General features: G+C 37.4%; 1 protein-coding gene and 1 long non-coding RNA gene across 4 annotated transcripts in view; one reads left to right on the forward strand and one right to left on the reverse strand.

Moving 5' to 3' along the window:
- NEBL (nebulette) overlaps nt 1-16,053 on the forward strand; it is a 251,660-nt gene that overhangs the window by 215,060 nt on the left and 20,547 nt on the right. For 2 of the 3 annotated variants that reach the window (XM_027744706.2, XM_027744707.2), the window contains exon 5: nt 781-952. In XM_027744706.2, the coding sequence (XP_027600507.1) occupies nt 781-952 (172 nt within the window). Of the gene's footprint in view, nt 1-780; nt 953-5,407; nt 5,501-6,450; nt 6,580-16,053 lie in introns of all 3 variants that reach the window. The other variant, XM_039388523.1, reaches the window with a different exon arrangement.
- Nucleotides 6,871-15,917, reverse strand: LOC114000407. The gene is made up of 3 exons (XR_003545202.2): nt 15,641-15,917; nt 11,520-11,584; nt 6,871-6,936 (listed from the first exon to the last, which is right to left on the reverse strand). It is a non-coding gene; the product is annotated as an uncharacterized LOC114000407 (long non-coding RNA).

Raw genomic sequence — 16,053 nt, forward strand, 5'->3', positions numbered from 1 at the left:
GCACGTTCCTGGTTTCTGCGTGACTTTGGTTCTTGGAATGAGTTGTTTTGTGTGCATTGGCTTGTGTGAGAATGTTTATCAATTTAAATCTTTGATGATTAAGATTATTTAAAAAGTAAGTATGCATAATCAGCAATACTACCTTTATAACTCTTACTAATACAGGGGTTTTGTTCCAACACTTGGTACTGTAATGCTTTCTACTCTAATGTCGTTGTTTTTAATTTTTTTTTTCTTTGAAAATCAGGCTCTTGTTCTTTCTAAAAACCTATGTTTAAAGCCAGCTGGCATATGATAAAACAAAAGAGAAAAGAACTACCTTTCTTATGAAGATGTGCATGTAGTCAAAATTCTCAGTGAATGAAAATGTTTGAGTTCTTTAGAACTACTACTTCTGGAACATTTTTACTGACATGTAGTTGTCTCCATCGGTAGAGAACCATCTTATTTTAGAGAAGAAGGGAATGGACCAGATGACCTCCTGAGGGCAGGGGTTTTTTGTCCCTTCTGACTGTAAGATGATGCTTTGCAGCTTGAGCTAATGCCTAATTTAGTGTCAATAGAAAAGAAAAGCAACATTGATAATAAAATATCAGGAAATCAAGTTAGGGTGATAGAAAAGACTTGGCTGGCCATCCAGTCTGTCTCATGTGTACCAATTCTATTATGGTGCAAAGTTAAAGAATAGAAGTGCCTCATAAACATATACATTCCTGCATAGAATAACCATTTGCTGTCAATTGCAGCTTAGGGAAAAATGTAATTCTTCTTTTTTCCTAGGTAAAATACCATGAAGATTTTGAGAAGACAAAGGGCAGAGGCTTCACCCCAGTGGTAGATGATCCTATAACAGAGCGTGTACGGAAAAACACCCAAATTGTGAGTGATGCAGCATATAAAGGTGTGCATCCACATATTGTTGAAATGGATAGAAGACCTGGAATAATTGTTGGTAAGTTGTTAAATAGTGTTGCTATTGTAAAAGCCTCTGCTTGTGTTCTCCAGATTTCTTTTTCACTCTTTTCTCAGCATGAAACTTGTGGTTCAACTACTGGTTCCATGTCAGCTTCTAGCGAAGTAATAATGGGAATGGATGGGAGATACATTATCATTTGCTCTGTATTTTTTTTTAATATGGATAGTCTGCTATTACTTTAAATTTGAATTTTGACTCTATAAGGAAAGCAAAAATATATGTAATAATCTTAATTTTGCACAGAAGAAAGATTATTAAAATTGTGATTCTCCAAGATTTCAATGTTTAAATGTTGCAGGCCTGTCTGAAATTTCCCCTTCTGTCAGTCAATAATTTCTGCAGAGCTGTATGTATTCATTTACCTCTTCTTTTAGAATTTCACACAGCTTTAAAAATATCTCAAGGTGTAATTCATCAATAACTCATTAGGTCTCTGGTAAGCCAAGAAGCAGTGTTCAGAAGTGATGTTTTAAAAGGTGGTGCAAGATATGATCAGTTGTTCAAGGGTAGAATACAGATTAGATTTGTATGTAAAGACAAGATATTGCATTAAGATGTTATTTGGGATATTCATAATGAATATGAACTCTATTTAAAAATTAAAGTGGATATTTGGAATGGATTAAAAGTTAGCAGGCCTGCTATGGCAAAGGAAATGGCAGCCTGACTTTCTTTTTCTCATTTCCTTTTCTTTTAGTGTGTCTCTTTTCTCTTTTTCTTTGCTTTACAACCATGTAGACCCCAGAGGATCTATGTACAAAAACACATGCTGAGATAACACTTTAAAATCCTTCATACATAGTAATAACAGCAAAGTTGACTTTACCTTGCAAAACCCAGAGAAACTGCAGGTGAAATGGACTAATTGGCGGGTCATATAGTCCATTCTCCCGCCTAAAGCAAGGTTAGCTGTATCATTCCTGGCAAACACTTTTTGGTCTTTTCCTTAAAGTCTCCAAATACTCTCCCCCATAGCTAGAAGTGGTGCAGCCAAAGAGAGAAGATCTCCTGCAAAACTGCAGTGTAATATGCAGTTTGCAATATGCTGTTTAGTGCACGCTTCAAACCTCCTACTCTATCCTGCATTACAGGTGTGCTGTAGCCCTGTGTAAGAATTGTGTGCAATCCAATGCTCAACAGTTGAAGGCTTGCTAACACAAGTATATTGGGATTAAGAACATCCCTGGGATAAATTCTTGAGCTGTAACTGAAATACTAGTACTATTTATCACCTTAAAATACTCCAGTATCAAAACACACAGAAATTCTTAATCCCCCATGCCTGCCAAACAGCAAAAATAGTACAATTATTTAAAGGAAAAAGTCTGTGACAAACCTGTGATGTTTCAGCTAATGCTTTTTCAGAGAACTGCAATTATTATATCTACTTGTTTAAAAAGAAGCAGTGAGCTCCTTGCTCATGGAATGTCCTTGGCAGCTCAAAAAACCTGCAAACAGAAAAACACAACTATGACTCTTGTGAGTTTTCTTCCTGGCTGATAATTGTTCATCCTGTTAGTTAGTACCTCTGTACCTAGAGTACCTCTGATTGATTTTTAATGTATTATTGGTGAAGCTGTAACAATTTTCCAAATGCCTGATTGCTGAAGTTAATGTCTTGGCTTCAGCAAATAGGCACTAGTTTTTAACCATGCTAAAGCTGTTCTAAGTCCATCAAGATAAACTGATGTAGCTGAGCTTTGGATCTGTTACTATAGAGGATCCACAATTCTCACATGAATATTAAGACATTTTAAAATGGCAAAAGTAACCAGGGAGTTAAAATTGATTTGTGTTATAAATTGCCAAGATTCTGATTCTATGCATGTTATTTCAGGTTACAGAGATGGATCAAATCAATCCAAATCAATGGCTGTTGCACTGGTGCTGCCATGAAGCCATACTTATTACATTTTTTACTTACTAAGGCATGCAAACAGGAAAAGTTGGGCATTCACCAATTCCCCCAGCCCTCCCATACCTGTCAGTGCTTTATGTAGTTGCGTAATTTATCACCATTAGGACTAACACATAGTTTATCAAAAGATTTTGTGTTGGCTTTAATTCATCTTGGCAGGAAGGAGTTAGCACTACACCTCACCTTATGGGAGTTGCAGTAGATAACATAATGTACATACACTGAATGTATTCTAAAGCTGTGGGATTTATTTTATTAGCTCTGTCTGTTATTTCCATTGCATCTAGGCTATTAATCATTTGAAACATGACATATTTGGGGTCCTCACAGTCCTACTTTACCTATCAACCCATTATTTATCTTGCTACCACTCAAACCAGCAAAAGAACAAAGTTGGAATGACAATTTTTTTCCTGCTCCAAATGCATTGAGTAAATGTTTCAGACAGATCTGCCCAAGAAGAAAACCCCAGTAAAAAGGTGTGATCTTGTAGATTTGTGCTTTGACTGATTTTGTGTTTTACATCAAAGTTTTATTTGAAACTGGTGTGAAGAGATAAATAATTATTTTACTTTAGAATAGCAGATATCATAGAATCATTTAGATTGGAAAAGAACTTTAGGATCATCAATTCCAACAATTAACCCAGCACTGCCAAGCCCACAACTAAACCATGTTCCCAAGCATCATGTCAGCACATTTTTAAATATCTCCAGAGATGGTAACTCAACCACTTCCCTGGGCAGCCTGTTCCTATGCTTGATAACCCTTTCAGTGAAGAATTTTTTTCTAATATCCAATCTAAAGCTCCCATGGAACAACTTGAGGCCATTTTCTCTCATGCTGTCACTTGTTACATGGGAGAAGCGACCTACTCCCACCTTGCTACAGTCTCCTTTCAGGTAGTTGTAGAGAGTGGTAAGGTCTCCCTTGAGCCTCCGTTTCTCTAGGTTGAACACCCCCAGCTTCCTCAGCTGTTTCTCATCAGACTTGTGCTCCAGACCCTTCATTGACTTTGTTGCCCTTCTCTGCACCTCCATGTCCTTCTTGTAGTGAGGGGCCCAAACCTGAACATGGTTCTCAAGGTGTGGCCTCATCAGTGCCCAGTACAGAGGGACAATCACTGCCCTGGTCCTGCTGGCCACACTACTTTTGATACAGACCGAGATGCCACTGGCCTTCTTGGCTACCTGGGCACTGCTGGCTCATGTTCAGCCATTGTTGATCAGCACCTCCAGATCTTTTTCCACTGGGCAGCTTTCCAGCCACTCTTCCCCCAGCCTGTAGCGCTGCACGGAGATACTGTGACTCAAGGGCAGGACCCAGCACTTGGCCTTGTTGAACCTCTTATCACTGGCCTTGGCTCATCAATCCAGCCTGTCCAGATCCCTCTGTAGAGACTTTCTACCCTTAAGCATATGAACACTTCTGCCCATATGAATTATATACATTAAATTGATGTGAGTAGATCAGGAATTTACACTGTACCTGCCTCTGCATTTATTATAAGCCTCCTCTTAAGTTGTACAATGCTGTAATTATTTGTTAAAAGTTTATTAAAATGTAGTTAAATCTATATTTGCTTTTCTGCTTTGATTTTAACTTAAAGTCTAATATGAAGTTAATTATTTCCTATGGACTGTTTTTTCTTTTGATACCCTGTTGAGATCTGATTTTGGGAGATCTTAATAACTTGCATATATGAATTAAACCTGAAGATCTTATGAGTAGCACCGTCATTGAACTCATACATTGAATTCCAGAAATGCTTTTCAGTAGTGGGGTAATGGATCAACTCTAAGTCCGTGTCCCAGGAAACAGATATTTGGAAGACAGAGGAAATTACTAATTATGATCAAGAGTGGGCTTCATTTTACCGATCTGTAGATGTCTGCAAGGTAGATTTCTACAGCTGAATTTGTCACATTAGACCATTTTTTCTATTAAGAAAGGTGGATACTTTTGAATTTATATAAATTGAGCAATTAGTAGAAATTTATTTTGGATAAGATGAACTGTGCCTCTGATTCCGCTTGTTAGGCTGACATGATCTCTCCTGTATACAAAGGAGGGTCTGTAGTGTCTCTGTCAACTGTATACTGCCAGCTCTCAGTTTTAGAGATATATACTGCAGCATCTCCATGGAGTAAGGGTGCTGTTGGTGAACTGTGAAAATATCCTTGTAGCTCTGATTCTTTTGGTTCTGCTACTGGAAAAGAGCTCTGGTATGTGATACTTAACTTGTTTCCATTTATTTAGACTTAAGAAAATACTATGGTCATGTTTAGAAAATGGAAATAAATTGGGAGCAAAAATCTCCTTAAAGTAGTGTCAAAGCTTAAAATGCACTAAGTTCTTTTAAGCAGTAAATGAATGCTTTCTGATATTTTCATGTGAATATCTAGATATTTTGGTTAATTTCTAGATGAAGAAAATTGATTGCTGATTGTTAAAGATCATTCCTTTCATGCTTGTTGTTTGTCTGTCTTATAATTTCTGTGCTTTTGAAAAAGATCTTAAAGTTTGGCGCACAGATCCTGGCTCCATCTTCGACATTGATCCTCTGGAGGACAATATTCAGTCTAGGAGTCTGCATATGCTTTCTGGTATTGCTTATATCCTGACTTTTCCACGCTCTTTATGTTTTTGAAACTAAGTGATACAGTGAATTTTCAGGTCAATGTGCCAGCCATATGTTTTATAAGTATGCTTTCATATATATTTATAACTGCAGTAGTTTAAAAGCAGTGTTTTATAGGAACTTCAGCTGTAATCACATGTGCAGATAAGAAATAGTGAAATAAATCTTATCCTAAACAAGTTATTCATGTCACTTACAAGTAGCCACTTAAAAAGCATTGACCTACTTTGTCCTCACTATAAGCAGAATTTTCAAATAGTTGGACCTTATAAAATTTCAGAGTTATGGAAAGTGGCCTATTTATGAAATTCGTTTTTTATGCATGTTTTGCCTATATGGAATACGATATTATGCTTTGTGCTATTATTCGCATCTCCAAGGCATTCATAATTTAAGGATAGATGGAAAAGGAGAGAAAGTAATATAATAACAGGTATCAGTGTTTTGCCTTTGCAAGTTTATGGATTTTTTCCACCCTGTAAGTGTTTCTTTTGAATGTTTAATTTTGCACATGTGTTTTCTTTGCTACTGATAGCGGAACTTTAAATATTCCTTTGAATAATATACAGAGGTATTTCCACATGCACTTGTATGCATGCTGGAATAAAGCAACATTTGGATTTTCCACTGGAAATTTTTTTTGCTTCATCCCTTTTCTTGTATCTCAATCCTACCTTCCATTTCCGCTATTGTTTTAAAGCAGAAAACAAGCTTAGTTGTATTAGATTCTGAAGCAAGCTTTGGAACTAGTGGTGCTCAAAATGGATACAAAATTGTGAAGAATTTACTTTTCTTTGATTTTAATAGAATCAGTGTATGAAAAGCACTGTTAGCAGTGGTGAGGTTTATGTTGTTGCTTGTCTTTGCTCTTCTGTGATTTACTGTGATATTCTTTATTTCTTTCTACCTTTGTAGAAAGAGCAAGCCGTTACAGTAAGCAGTATTTACGTTCTACCAGTTTGGGAGATTATAAATCAGATGGCTCTGACACGAACCCTACCTTTTCTTACTGCAGTGAAATAACAAGGCCATCTGAGGAAGGAGGTACCCCTTATTCCCACCTTTTCTACTAATGACACTATTGCAGTGTGTTGAGACCACACGGGCCTATATTAACTCCATCACCTTGCAAAGTTGCAAATAGAAATTGTGTAAGCTATTGCCTGATTGATGAAAAAAGCAAAGCAAGGTCTCAAAACTGCACAGTTTCTTGCATGCTATATTACTTTATTGTGAATTCTCTTTCACCTTTTTGGTAATGCTTTTGGTCCAAAAGCTCTGTTAATTCCTAATTGCAGTACTTAAAAGAAGATGTGTTCTGTTTTTGCAAAACATACCTGAATCTGTTTTTTTTTTTCCTCTTGAACGACACAGTGTAACTGAATGAAATACACCTCTAACCTGAAAAAAAAAAATTACCATGTACTTTTCAGTGGGCAAATCAAATGTATCATAGTATTTTAGTGACTAAAGTACTTGTACTTCTTCCCATATGCAAATATGCAAGTGCTTGTGGCTCTCTGTTTCCTTCCTAAAAAAAAAACAAACCCAACAAATTTTATCAACTGTCCTCTTTCTCACACATGAAAGTTTTCTGCTCATCTCAGTGATCTGAGAATCAGGGTTAACATTCAGCTGCAAAGCTTATATAGTCTGTTATTGTTTAACATGGATTAGTATTAGAATACTTTGACAAACTGCATTGTTAGGTACAAAACCACATTGTGCATCTGGTTGATGCCATAAATTAGAAGAAAATTTATGAAAATGATGAATAGGGTCTAGTCATCTTAGAGACATTACAGTATGTATTAGACTTGACTGATGAATTGTAACTATTTGGAAACATTGCATTCTAAACAGATAATTTTTAAAAATAGTGATTTCTACTTCTCAGTTGTGAAACAGAGTCCATTGAGAAGGTTATCCAAAGGGTTACTAATATTTTTTTTAAGAAGGTGTTAGAGAAAAGATATTACTACCATTTAGTTGCCTGGCATCTTTACCCATGCTTTTAGAAAATTTTAAGGCATCTTAATTGTAGAGTGCAGCTGTTTATGTTCTTCCACTCACTGGAGTAATATATTATTGTAGTGGCTAGTGTTTATGGAGTCTGCATTATGTTGGGTGCCATGTAAATACATACAAGCAGACCTGATTAAGAATGGGCGAGGAGGAAGGTGTTCAGACTAAAGAACTGACTCTGAACAAAGAAAGAAACACACATCTGTGACAGAAATGTATTGCCTTGTATCATGTCTGACCATCTTTATTTGATATTTTAACTATATTCCCAGCTCTTTTAATAGATGATAACAATTATCCACATTATGCTGTTTTTTATGTCTCTTCCTGTAATGATGCAAAGTGGGCTTCACAGTCCAGTGCATATTGCCTGTCTGTAGCTGTTCTGATCATTTTTGTCACTACTCCAAGCCATTTTAACATTGCTTGGCCAGCTTGATTTGATTTTTACCATGTATTTTTTATTACTTGCCATATTGAGAATGGGAAATGGGCTTTATTTTCCCACTTGTTTTGGCACTAGTAAGCTTGTTTTTTGTGACTCTACTTAAATCTGTTGTTGTGGTGATGTGTTGAATAGATCCTTGCCAAGATCACCATATTTTAGCAAGAGATTGTTTCCATTTTGACCCAGCTGGCTAGCCAGGGTTCAAACACTTGTAGACAGTTCCCATTGCCGGGGAGAAATAAATGCCAAAGCTAAGTAATTTGACATAATCCTAATGATTTAAAAGGAAATGCCATTTCTGTGAATGCAATAAGAAATAAACAGCAGAAAATAGCATCTTTGGTTGAAAATACCAACCTTTTTCATGGCAGTATCCCATCCAAAATGTCATTTAGCACACAGCTACAGGACGAGTTTGCCCATGACCTTTATACAGTGTCTCTTATGGCATACCACAGTAAATGAGAATCAAATGCATTTTGCTGAAATTTCATGACTGTTTCTCATGGAGTTTGTACTTTTAGATCTAGCAGGGTTTCTCAATGACAATTGTTCAATCTGATGGTGTGCCAACATGAACGACGGTTGGAGATCTGTGACCAATTTTACAGTCTCTGAGTGTCTCATCATCTTTCAGATATTTCCATGTTGTACAATTGCTAGTTTATTCTAGATACCTTTACCCACATTTGACCCACAATTCAGGTCTTCCACTGCCACTGCTGATGGAATTGTTCCTTAACTACCTCTTCCCAGCCCTTAGCTGGGTCCCTGACTTTATACCAGATGTTAAAGGCTTATTCAGGTCTAAATAACTCTCTCTTGTCTTTGGGGAATTTCGGTAACAATATCACAGGGAGGCTACTAACCTTGTTCATTGGAATTACGTCTTTCTCCTTGATTCCCTGACCATTATTTTGGATCACGATGTTGAGCTGAGCCAAGTGCACCTCCCAGGGAGCTTTCTCTACAAAATCAGTAGATTTTTGCATGATGTAAGTCCAGGAAAGTCCCTGTTCTCCCTTTTAGAGTATTGCAGGTAAAACTGATTAGGAAACAATAGTTAACACTTTCCAGCAAGCCTGATTCAGGTCACGAACTTTCATTTTAATATTATTTTAAAAATTACTTTTCAACTTTGTGTGTCCTTTTTACAGCTTCTTCCTGTGAGTGTTTTTCAAGGTTGAACCTGACTGTATTACTTCATGGTATCACTGAGTTTTTTTTCCCTAGTGGGCAGAAGGTGTTGCTCTAGAGTTTCTCAGTCTGCCTAAATCCTTTGTAATTAGTTACTGCAGGCAAAGATTACCTTTTTACCTGCAAGCCATTCTGTAGGACTTTGCAGAAACACTAGAGTGCCATATTTTTTTCAAAATTCTCACCTGTAGTGAGTAGTTGTTTTCAACTTTGCTAGAGAGGAACAGAAGATAATGATTTCTCTCATTAAGTTCTGCTTTTAACCCTCATGTCACAATTTGTCAGACACAGAACTATTCACTTTTGGGAAAGTTTTTCAGATTATTTTCTTCAGAAAGAGAAGTTGAGATATATGGATGTCAGATTTATTTTTCTTTATAAAGACAGGCCAGGCAGATTTTTTTCACAGAACACTACAAAAGAACAGCAAAGTTCCTTTGCTTTCAATTCAGGTCTTTCTAGACAGCATTGTGTCTGGCAAATGTCTCAACTGTGGTGTTTTGAGGTGGTTTTTTTTAAGTTTCTTTATAAAGTCCTGATTTTTCATGCAGTCTTATACGCTGGTTTTCTCCCAGTTCTCTTCACACTCTCTTGCTCCCCTTCCTTCCCTACCAGTAAAGTTCCATCCTACTGATTCACATTCAGCCCCCAGGAGAGAATGATTTGGTTCATATGGCTCAACACCTCTTCTAGTCTTGCACTTTGGACATTTGTATTTGTATTTCAACCACCTATTCAGGAAGAAGATGAATTCGTTTTACATGTAACTCCCATTTACATATAGTTATGGAGTTTTTGGTGTTTGATGACAGAAAGGAACAGAGTTACCACCTGATTGAACTTCTTGTATTTATGGTCTCTGCAGTGTTTCTCAGAAGTCGTACTAAAACATGTATTTTTATAAAGATTTCTTCTCCTTTTTTAAGGTCTCCATGTCATATTAATCTACTCTCTTTTGCTAGAAACTTACCTCAGAAAGTGAAAATAGCTTTTAGCTCACACCCTCATAGGTTAAGACTGTTTTGTTTAGTTCCTCCAAAGTCAAGACTAAAAGTGCTTGAAAGTAGCACAAGTTTGTAATATTGGAGACTATTTTGTAAAGGTTTGTTAATTTGGAACACTTTCTAAAAATATTCTTCACAGTAGTTCTGTCTGTGGAGACTGAGGAGGGAAAAGGACTTTTTAAAACTAGAATGTTAATATGTGGGATGATGTAAGATAAGGAAATGAATTTGTGGTGTATGATGTACTGGCAGTGACAGAAACCAAACTTACTTGCCATGTGTGTGCATATGTAGACAAAGGATGGCAAGATAAAGTGAAGGCTGCAAGTAAAACCTTTAGGGTTGATTAGTATTTTTCTTCAGACCCATTGTTTGTAGTAAGCAAAGAAATAAAATACTACAGCCAGAAGAAATTCTGTTTCTTTGTCAAGCAATTTAAGTCTTTGGGAGTGCAGAAATTTGTCCTTAACGGAGTTGACCTCGTGTCTGTGGGGATCACTCAACTACTATTCAAACAAATTCCAGGCTTTGCCATGGTGGCAGGGAAGTGTACACATTTGTCTACTGCTGGAACAGAGAGTCCTGATAACTGACCAGATGGTAGCAGAGGAGCCCTGGCACTGCTACCAGATCTACCATTTTTATCATTCACTTTTGCATCGATCTTTAACACATTTTGAGATGAAGAATTCCTCTTAGTGTGTTGGAATGAGGAGACCCATCTGCACTAAAGAGTATCACTGTTATTCTCATTTCACTGTTATTTATTAATTCCTCCCCACCTTTCTTACCCTCCCTCTCTCTCTCTCTCATTATGCAACAATTCTATTTCATTATATTTCAGTGAAAGTGTTTTCCTTAGCGCTCCTCCTTTTACTTTAGTCATCAAAGTCCTTTTATGCTGCTTTCCTTCAATCCTGTTTCAACTGCATAATGTTTTCATTTAACTTCCTAGTATTTTTCATTCTCTCTGTTTTTATTTTAATTATATATTAATGTATTATATCTCTGTGAGACTTTCTGTTTAGCTTTCTCATGTTTTTCTTGGACTTAAATAACAAGGATTTTATTTAATATTACCAAGTTCTCCTTTCAGTCCGAAATGATCTTAGTGAACATCCTGCAATAGCTGAATTTAACTTCTTTTTGTCCCTGATACACCCTTTTTTTCTTTCTAATTGAAACTTGCAAGGCTGATTTTCTCCCCTTTTGCATTTGACCTTTCCCTTTTTTGTCTTTTATTTCCTCTTAATTTCTAGTTTAAATGGTGTGCATCAGCATATAGATATGAATGTAAATTTTTTCCTTACCATATGTTCAGAATTATTCAGTGTAATAAAGTGACCCTTTATTCTCATTTTACATTGCGTGTAGTCTGTAGATGGAGAAAAATAAGAGGTATCAGTTCATTTTCAGTTATGGGTATGTTGTTACTCTGATGGGAAAAAACCACATGATTCCTTGCTTATTTTCTAAGTCATCATCATATTGTCTTAAAAGCTATATAGAAATTGGTCTGTAGGAGACAGAAATCAGGTTTACTGTACTCTCAAAAGCACATGTTATGTAGGAAACCGTAGTGGATATTAGGACAGAATTTTCAAGTGCCTTTTGTTGCATTTAAAATACGAATGCTGAAATTTCTTGTATTTGGTTGGAGCCAGTGTGTTCCTGATTGGCTGCATGTATGCTATTTACACTTGTCTCCTTCAGCCTAAGTTCTTCAGTTTGAGTTTGCTTGCTGCCACCAGACGAGTAGTGTGAATTAGCATAAAGATGCCTTGATCTGAGGTTTAAGGCCTTCCTTCCTTTATTTTAATGAAAAGGGTCTGCTGCTAACACTCAGGTCTCTCACTTTACCTTTGCATGGGAAGTGACATTCTTTTATTCATACTGACAATCCAAATACACAAATGTCAAGAAACCATGAAATTCCACTTATATCTTCCTAGTCTCTTAATTTTGGTTATCAGCCTTAAAAGCAACCTGCAGATCGCTATGAGAAAACTGAAAATTTGTGTTAGATACTTCATTGATGCTACGTAACAAAAAAGAAATCCAGAAAAGATTGGTGTAAACAACCTCCGAGGAATAAACTTGACAAATGGACATTGCTGGCAATTTGACTCCAAAGTCTATGAAGACTGCAGAAAACACAATGGTCTAGTATCTTCCTTTAAGTTTTGAAGTCTTTATATAGCTTGGAGTGGAAGTTTAATCAATAAGAAACAGTAAATCCTTTCATCTCTCTCCCTAGTGGCATGTCCTTCTTGTGTGATATGAGCCTTTTGAAGAAGAAAGGCTCCAGAGCAGCTGAGCCTGCTCCCCTCCCTTCCTCCAAACTCTGGGGGTTATCTTTCTCCTTTCCTCACCGAGGCAGGAGCGTGTTGTAGGCCATTAGAAGAACTGCTCTTTGAACTGCAGTGTGGACACAGCCCTGCAAAAAGCAAACATAGACTTTGTGTATTAATGTGTATCACTGTCAGCAGCCTTACACTGGGTACCAGCTCATGGAAAGGGCTTTTATTCTTCAGCCCAACATCGTCATTTTAAAGCATTAATTTCAGGGATGTCTCCTTCTTTCCCCCTAGCACGCACCAATATCGACTCTTTTTGTAACATGGTTGTTTGTAGGATTTGCCTGAGGCTTTGACACCTACGGATGCGTATCGCAGAAAATCCTAGAACAAGGAACTTTGCTGCTGCTTCTGCTCCTGGTTAGTCTAGTCAGAAGACAAACTACTGAGATGAAATGAAGAAAAAACCTCTTCTTTTCACATGCTGAAACTGTAGAGATGTTCCCTAGTATGTGGGCCAAGGAGTCTCCTTGCATTGGGATAGTGCTAATAATCTTCTCCTGTGCAAACAGATGGAAGAAGAACAGGAGAGGAAACCGGATTTGCTTTCCTTCCTTGCTCTGTCCTTTCCATGAAGAAAATCCCTCAGGTTTTGAGGTCAGGACAAATAACCATTAGTAAAAGACAAGTCAAAGGGAAAAAGAAGGAATAATACCTGAATGCTCTTTATATTGGAATAGAGAGATCTGTCTTCCATCTTTAGGTGCAGCTGGCAGGAATACTTAGAAATGCCAGGTCAAGCAGAATGACACAGCAGTTATATTTCCTTCTCTGGCAGGCAAGGAAAAATGGTTCTGTTCTGCTAGGGAGCTGAATTCTGTTCCTGTTATGTTGTTCCCTCAAGTTTGGTAATCAAACATGGCATTCGGAGGGAGAAGAATTGTTCAGTTCACGGGAAGAACTATAGGCTTTTGTGGGTTTCTTGTCCTCTTTCAAGTGTGTCAGCAGGCTGCCCTGGCACTGAAAGCTGAACACATCAAAACAGCTCTCTGTCTATTCTAGATACCTCATGGTGAGGGTCACATCCACACTTCTCTTAGCCACCAGACTCTCACATCTGTTTCTGAATTTTTTGTATTTCAGACTAGGTGGTACTTTGGTTTTTCTTCTTCTACATACCAGCCCCCAGCAGGTTTGCCAACCTGAAAACTAATGTGTGGGAAAAAAATAGTCTTCTTCCACTCAACAGCAGCATAGTAAAAGTGTGCATTTCCATCTTGGTAATTAGGTGATTTTTTTGTTTTTAAGCGTATAATGTACTACAAATACTTGCAGTCAAATAATAAATACCTCACCACAAACTTCTGTGATACTTTTGAACTTAGCTAAATGTTGGTTATACAGGCTGCAGTGCATGCCTATGTTTGTAACCTCTCTGATGCCACAAATTATTTAGCATGAAGAATTTTCTTTGTTAGAGGGCTTATATTCCAGAACTGGTGTCTCTTGATCTTCCATTCTCAAATAGATTTTTGCTGAACTTATATAGTTTCCTTTGTAAAGGTTTGCTGTAACTACATTGTACCTGAAAAGGACATGCTTTTTCACGCAGTAAGACAGAGTTCTCTCCCTTCTGAAAATTGCATCTTTCATTTTGAAGGAGTTGTGTTCTGCTGTTTCAGCTTCTGCCTCCTGTTTTACAGTGATTCCTAATGTTCAAAGGGAATTTTTTTCCCTGATTAAAAATAATGACATTGCAGTTGGAGGAGTTTTTGAAAACAGTGGGAGGCTTCCTGGTTTTAAAAAGATGAAACTTTTTCAGCTGTAGATTTGAGGTAAGAAGGAAAAATAAAGGTAAGCTTAGTTGTGAGAGTTTAGATTTCAGTTAGAAACAGGTTGAGTGTGTTCCTTACACTTGTGCTGATTTCTATAGAAGATTATATGGTAAGAGGATTTCTTGATGCTTAATATGTGATTTTGTCTCTGAGTAATCCATTTCAGCCTTTTAAGCCATGTAAGTATAGGAATTCAGAAAGGCAATGGGACTACATTTATGCACTGTCTTGAACATTAACAATTTTCCATCCTAGTCTGGACTATTGGACTTTTAGTGTCTTCTACTGAGTGCTTTGTTAATGCAGAATATGAGAGAAATTAGTCTAGAAGATTAAATTTCATTCTCTTCTACCACAGAGGTACAAAATATCTGTGAAACCTTTTTTTTAACATAAAACTTGAAACTTCATGTTGTACTCCAAGCTTAGTTAAATTTTGATTAAGGTTTAATTTAGGGTTCTACGAGTAAAACTAAATATTCCACACTAGTTGTAATACATTAAGAAATAAATTGTGATTCGTCTGAAAGCACATTTTCATTCACTGTATGTTCACTGAGGATGAGTTAACGTTCCAAGGAGAGCTTTACTTTTCACACTTCCAAAATATTTTTGCTTATATTCCTGATATGGTTTGAAGCTGGCTCCCTGCCAAGTCTCCAAACCTTACCACAAGAAGTCGTCCCCCCCCAAACCTCAGGGAGAAGAGGGAAAGAAAAAAACAACCAAGAAAACTGAAACGAGAGAGAGAGAGGTAAAGCAGTATATATATAAATATATTTACACTTATGTTACAGTTATATACAATTGAAATATATATACAATTTCACAAGGGAAAGGGAAGGGGGAAGGGAAAAGGAACAAAACCAAAATAAAATATATATATACCAATCAGTAGCCCGAGATCTAGCAACTAAAAGAATTGGCAAAAAAACTATCTTACTACTCTCCTTGGGACAACAGAAAGTCACGCTGGAACGGTCGCCAGCAACCTCAGTCTCCCAAGGTCGACAAGGCCTTCCCAGACCTCGCTCCCCAACACGGCAGACTCAACAGCAGGGAACCTGCACCTCCAAAGCCGCCGGAAGGAAAGAGAGCGAAGGCCTCTCCTCCTTTCTTCTTATAGCCCGGCTTACGTAAAAATCGTAGGGAATACTGGGTAAATCTGGGCCCTTCCTTGGTTACAAACTGGTCACCAAGGAAGGCCTAGACCAAACTACCACAATTCCTTATGCCTATCTTTGATTCCCTTGCTTCTCTCCCACATCCTTGACATCTGGCATCATCAAAAGGCAATACCTGCCCATCCAGGTGGAGGAGAATCTGGAAGAGATCCTGTTTTCAATTTCTGTAGAGTAGCAGCAGTTCCAGGGATCCTTCTGTTTGATCTGCTGGCTGTCTGAGTTTGATGGTCCCTTTTTCATTAAACAGTTGGTGAGCAGAAAGTGGAAAGGAAATTTCCAAGTGACTCAACGGTTGGAAGTGTTAATGGTTCCCTTGGCAAGCAGTTGTTTCAGTTGTTCAGTGTAGAGCAGCTTTTGATACACTTCAGAGGATTTTATATCCAGCAGACAGTAAATATAATTAGTAAAATTATGTGCAGTGACGTACATGATCCTGGTCCATGCTATCTTTCCACCATTGTTCAGACTGGTTATACACACTATGCAAATAAATGCACAGAAATCAAAGCACAGCTTCTGTGAGAACTT

This window comes from Pipra filicauda, unplaced genomic scaffold, assembly GCF_003945595.2.
Source record: "Pipra filicauda isolate LSUMZ 115617 unplaced genomic scaffold, ASM394559v2 scaffold65_size3143899_pilon, whole genome shotgun sequence".
Classification (NCBI taxonomy): Eukaryota; Metazoa; Chordata; class Aves; order Passeriformes; family Pipridae; genus Pipra; species Pipra filicauda.